The 6,502-nt window shown below is 39.8% G+C and overlaps 1 protein-coding gene across 1 annotated transcript in view; it reads right to left on the bottom strand.

The window, feature by feature from the left end:
* KIF13A (kinesin family member 13A) overlaps positions 1-6,502 on the bottom strand; it is a 256,044-nt gene that overhangs the window by 83,966 nt on the left and 165,576 nt on the right. The window contains exon 9 of the mRNA XM_011967586.1: positions 1,360-1,490. Within this exon, the coding sequence (XP_011822976.1) occupies positions 1,360-1,490 (131 nt within the window). The remainder of the gene's footprint in view (positions 1-1,359; positions 1,491-6,502) is intronic.

The following is a 6,502-nucleotide window of genomic DNA, read 5'->3' as shown; positions in this document are numbered from 1 at the left end:
TGACCACTGCACAATCTATGCATGTAACAAAATTGCACTTGTACCCCATACAGTTATACAAAAAAGTGTATCATATTTGACAGATTTAAAGGTTAAACAAATTTAACCCGAGAGAAATGAAAACATAAGTCTACACAAAAACTTGTACATGAATATTCAAAGCAGCTTTATCCACAGAAGTCAAAATGTGGAAACGACCCCATGCCCATCGAATGCTGAAGTGATGAATAAAATCTGGTATACACACACCATGGAATATTATTTGACCATAAAAGAGAATTAAGTTCAGATACATGTATTACAACAACTACAACACAGATGAACCTTGGCAAATTATTTTACGTGAAAGAAGCCAAACACAAAAGGCCATTGTCCTGGGTTAAACAGTATTCATGTCCGGCAGACCCTCAGAATGTGACCCTATTTGGAAAAAGGATCCTTGCAGATGTAATCAGTTAAGATGAGATCATACTGGATTAGGGAAGGCCCTAATCTAATGAGTGATGTCCTTATAAGAAGGTCATATAAAGACACCCAGGGGAGACGGTCACGTGAAGATGCAGGCAGAGACTGGAGTGATGCATCTATAAGCCAGGGAACGCCGAGGATTGCTGGCCCTACAGAAACAAGGGGAGAGGCACGGGACAGATTCTCCCTCTGACCCCCTAAGAGGGAACAAACCCTGCTGACCCCTTGATTTCAGACTGGCCTGCAGAATTGTGAGAAATAAATTTCTATTGTTTTAAGCTACTCAGTTTGTGGTAATCTGTTACAGTAGCAATAGGAAGCTAACACAGCCATACACTGTATGATTCCATTTATATGAAATATCTAGAATAGGCAAATCTATAGAGATGGATGTAGTGGTTGACTAGGGCTGTGGGTGGGAGTAAAAGGGAATGATTTGGGTACAAGGTTTCTTTTGGGTATGATGAAAATGTTTTAAAATGAGATTGCAGTGATGGCAGTACAACTCTGAATATATTAACGCTACTGAATTGAACACTTTAAAATGGCGAACTATACTGTATGTGAGTTACTTCTTAATACAGCTGTTTAAAAAAATCAAATACGTTCAATCACTCCTCCAAAGGAACAATTTTTTGAAAAAAAATACTGTATGTGATAATAGAGGCAAGTAGGAGTTCAATATAAGGTAAAAACACATTTCTGCTTTAATATAGAATATAGGGCATTTTGCAACTATTGTTATTTTTGATTGGAAACAATTCTTTCAACTATCCCAGATATTTTACTATCTATGTATGGCAGATATTATTTCAATTCACACAAGCTCTAAAGAGTTCAGTGACTTAAACGTCAATACTGGTAACTTTACGGTTGACAGTGACCTTTCACGTGAAAATACATTTTGGAGATGACATGGACTTATCCATCACCAAGAGAAGACTTTCCTCTGCCTTGGGGCAACTACTTATAATTCCTACTTTGACAGTGTAAGGGGGAAACACAGAAAGTTTCTGGTACTCCTAAATGTAGAAACATGAAATCTGAATAGCACTTTGAGAGAAAAAAGGAAATGATACAGTGTCATCAATGTCCATCATACGTCTTGTCTGCAAGCTGACTGAAGGGAGCCAGAATATGGATTATTTTAAGCTAGAGGCCATTGAGAACCAGCAGACTCAGGAAAAGCTCTAAAATCAGGGCATCAATTTTCCTTTTGTAAAGGACACTTCCATTTGTAGAGGTGTCTCCCTCTCTAGCACCAAGAAGGGGAGTACTGTTAACAACTCTTCAAGGTGGAGAAGTGACAGAAACCTGTGTAACAAACCTCTCTAGACAACTCTTGTTCACCATACTTTTCCTGGTCACCTTACCATAACCTGCCTCCCCATCCAGAAGCTCAAAACCCCTTTTCCTTTTCCTTTTTTTTTTTTTAAACACAGGTCTCACTTTGTTGCCCAGGCACTGGCATGATCATGGCTCACTGCAGCCTCAACCTCCCAGGCTCAAGCCTCATTCTCCTCATTCTCCTGAGTAGCTGGAACTACAGGCGCATGCCACCACACCTGGCTAATGTTTTGTAGAGATGGGGTCTCACTTTGTTGCCCAGGCTGGTCTTGAACTACTGGGCTCAAGGGATCCTCCTGCCTCAGCCTCCCAAAGTGCTGGGATTACAGGTGTGAGCCACCATGCCCAGTCATATGCCCAAGTTATAATCACCACTTTGGGTTATTCATCTCTGGGTGCTCCCATGTGTAAGCAAGACGCATATGCTAATAAAATTCTGTTGCTTTTCTCTTGTTAATCTGTCTTTGGCCAGTCTAATTTACAGGGCAAATAGAGGAAAAGTATTTTTTCTCCCCTACATCAGTATAGCATGTAAGCAGCAGCATCAGAGGGGTGGAGCTGTAGGAAGTGGTTATATGACTCCAGTTCCCACGTATATTTTGCTCTGTAACTCATTCACTTAGAGAAGTGTATCATTAGTAGAAGCTGCCCCTTTTATCCAATAGTATGCACACATTCAAAACAAGAACTTTATATAAATCTATTACCGTCCCCTTGGAACAGAATGAAAATAACTGCAGGGTGAGTGGGACTCAATAGCAAGTGAGAGATAATCAGGTCACTCGGGGATGAGGAGCCCATGCTATCCTTTTCGTCTATGTTCCACTCAGAAGCAATGATGCAGGGGCTTCTGGAATCCCAAAACCTGTTAGAAAGTTCAACGTCTGAAAGGCGAATCACAGGCTTATATGTCTGTTTGTGTCTATACACACACATATACGTAAGTACATGTATGTGTGTTTATATATATATATACACACAGGTAAGCATATGTGTGTGTGTATATATATACACTTATACATATATAATTTTTCTTTCTTTGAGATAGCATCTTGCTCTGTCACCCAGGCTGGACAGCAGTGGTACAATCCTGCCTCACTGCAGCCTTGACCTCCCAGGATCAAGTGATCCGCCCACCTCAGCCCCCTCAAGTAGCCAAGACCACAGGTGTGCGCCACTACACCTGGATAATTTTTTAAATTTTTTGTAGAGATGGGGTCTGGCTATGTTGCCCAGGCTGATCTCAAACACCTGGGCTCAAGTGATCCTCCCACCTCAGCCTCCCAAGGTGTTGGGATTACAGGCATGAGTCACTGAGCCTGGCAAGGGTTACATATTTTTATGAATTATTTTATTCTCAGGGAACTTAAAAATATAATAAAACCACTAAGAATTGGTCCTGCTAATACTGTCTTCTTAAGCTGGAGGCCAGCAGGCAGCCTGTTGGCCTCACAGGTATACAGACCAAGGGAACAGTTGTTTGCCAATTTTAGTGGAAAAATAAGTTATTCCAGGAATCTTTCTGATTCTACTAAAGCACAGCTCCTAAAGTTGGATATAGTAAGGAAGATTCTAATCTTTAAATCTCTCACCATAAGTTCTTAGGCAGGGGTGAGAAGGGCCTGACTGGAGAGGAAGTAAGTCTTAAGCTAGGAGATGACATTTATAAAAGGACAATCATGTTTTAAGATAGAATTAAAAAAAAAAAAATCTAACATAATGAAGAACTCAGGATAGAAAAAGTAAAAGAAAGTTGGGAGGGTCAAAAGCAAAATAAAAGCCACTCCAATAAATATAATCAGTGAGAAAAAACTGAGTTATAATTCAACTTTTCTTTTTCTTTTCTGCACCTTCCGCTAACCTGCACCATTTCCCCTGAAACTCTGACCATTAGATTTCTTTCCTTGGGAGTGGATATGATATATGTGTTATCTGTATTGTATAGGACAGATTTCAAATATTATTTTACTTATTAGTCCAATAACCAGGTCTAAGATCATACATATAATACTTATTAAACTTTATTGGAGTTATTTGTGTAGCTATTTCTCTGCCTTTCTATTTAGATTATGATTACCTTGAAGGCAGACAGTGTAATTTGCCATACACATTCCTCCATGCAATTACTGTGCTTGGTTTATGACTAAAAGCACTCAGTAACTATCTGCAGAGTTAATCTGAATCTAGATCCAGTGAAGACCAAAACATGGACCTCTGTTTAAAAAGGACTAATTCAATGATGGTTTTGGAAAACACATCGAGTGCTATTTGCTAACAGAACACTGGTTTTCCTGGAAGCAATGTGCTGGGCTAAAAACTCTATTTTCCAAACTCCTCTGCTGCTTCAGGTAGCCATTAAACACAGTTCTGGCCAAGGAGATGTAGGTAAACATTACTGGGTGGGGCTTCCAAGAAAACTGTTGCTCTCCTGATAAAAGAAGGTACAAATTCAGCTGACAGAAGCCTGTGGTTTTTTGCCCTTCCTCCTTTTTCCTTCTTCGGGTTTGTACCACAGATACGGATACGATGTTTGGAATGGTATAGCCATCTTGAGATCACGAGGATGACATGAACACACATTAAAGTTAGTAGAGCTGTGTGCATTTCTGAGGTGTTGTACCAGCCTCTGGACTTCTTGTTAAATGAGAAAAATTAACTCATGTCATTGTCACTGTAGCTGGTTTCTGTTGCTTAGAGCAGAATGCAATCTCTGGCTTTGAAATAATTAGTTGAGGCTGGGCACAGTGGCTCACACCTGTAATCCCAGCACCTTTGGAGGCTGAGGTGGGCAGATCACCTGAGGTCAGGAGTTTGAGACCAGCCTGGCCAACGTGGTAAAACCCTGTCTCTACTAAAAACACAAAAATTAGCTGAGTGTGGTGGCGCACACCTATAATCCCAGCTATTTGGGAGGCTGAGGCAGGAGAATCACTTGAACCCAGGAGATGGAGGTTGAAGTGAGCCAAGATCGTGCCACTACATTCCAGCCTGGGTGACAGAGTGAGACTCCATCTCAAAAAAAAAGGAAATAATTAGTTGAAAGATTGATGAAATAAGTGGATTTGAGTTTAGCATTCTCCCCAGTAAGTCCTCACTCTTAACAGTAAAGGAGAAATGGAAAAGAATATGGATGGCAAATTATGAGGAAAGGACAGTACCATCACATGACAGGTGAGCAAAGAAAATGGTGATAGCCACAGTATCAGCCTCATTTCCTTTCAAATTGTTTTCCAGTGGTTAATGCCAGTCATTAAACTCAACATTCATCTAATGCATATCATTCCCAATCTCATTTCCATTTCAACCACTGTGGTAGAACAATAGAGTACACACTGACATTTCTGAAAATGTTAGTGTATACTTTAAAATGTTACTGTATACTTTATTGTTCTGGGGATCTTAATATATGTTAAACCTAGAATTCTGTCATCAAATAAGTTTGGGGAATGACAAGCCAAAGTTTTATAGGATTTATTATTGCAGGACGTCTCTGAGCTTTTAGCACTGTGAATCTCCAAAGAAAGGTTTTATAATTATTCTTTCTCAAAATAACTTGTCCAAGGATTCGCTTCTTTCCAAGCCATTTGAGGAACTAGTGTTTGACAAAAATGCTTTAGGAAACCTTGGGTAACCCTATCAAATTCTTCCAACGATGCGGCTACTGTGTCCCAAGGAGCAGAGTTTTGCTGTCCTTTATGGGTTTCTCATATTAAATGCAAATACGTCTATCCAGGTTTTTAATTCACATGTATGGACTCCGTAATATACAAGTCATAAATTAAGAAGGACACCCACCCTTGAGTAATGGACAGAAGTAAGCCATTTTATTTTTCTCCCTCGATACAAATTCATGTTTTGTTATTCAGGCAATACCTCTTTAGAGTGAGGCTTCTGTAAGAGAATGAACAAGAATCATGGAAAGTACTCAAGAAGAAAAAAAGGAAGACTGAGTGTATTAGTCCATTTTCATGCTGCTGATAAAGACATACCCAAGACTGGGTAATTTTTAAAGAAAAAGAGGTTTAATGGACTCACAGTTCCATGTGGCTGGGGAGGCCTCACAATCATGGCAGAAGGCAAAAGGCACGTCGGCGGCAGGCAAGAGAGAGAATGGGAACCAAGGAAAAGGGATTTCCCCTTATAAAACCATCGGATCTCGTGAGACTTATTCACGACCACGAGAATAGTATGAGGGAAACCGCTCCCATGATTCAATTAACTTCCACTGGGTCCCTCCCACAACACGTGGTATTTATGGGAGCTACAATTTAAGATGAGATTTTGGTGGAGACACAGCCATAGCATATCACCGAGTCAGATGAAATACTAGAAATATCATGCTTATAAGTTATTCTACTATAACAAATTATACTGATACAATCCTAGAAGTAATATATATGAATTTCTCTAGAACAAGTGCTCAATAGAACCCACTTTTGGAGATGTTAGCTTATTGATAAGATGTTAGCTTATTAACCACAGGAACTGAAATAGAAATGAGACTGAGAACTAGATAAACATTGTTTGCATTTTTGCAAATTTTGACTGGTCATTACTGAATAAAATGGAACCACGTTCAGTGTCTGGGGGTATTAGAGAGTGCTCTATGATCTAAATGTGTTCTCAGCAGAGCTGAAGCAGCCAGACTGCAGTGACAAGGAAAAGGCTTCCTCATTCCATCTTCACT

This window comes from Mandrillus leucophaeus, unplaced genomic scaffold (assembly GCF_000951045.1).
Source record: "Mandrillus leucophaeus isolate KB7577 unplaced genomic scaffold, Mleu.le_1.0 Scaffold800, whole genome shotgun sequence".
NCBI lineage: Eukaryota > Metazoa > Chordata > Mammalia > Primates > Cercopithecidae > Mandrillus > Mandrillus leucophaeus.
The sequence above is the reverse complement of the archived record's forward strand: the minus strand, read 5'-3'. Positions and strand labels throughout refer to the sequence as shown.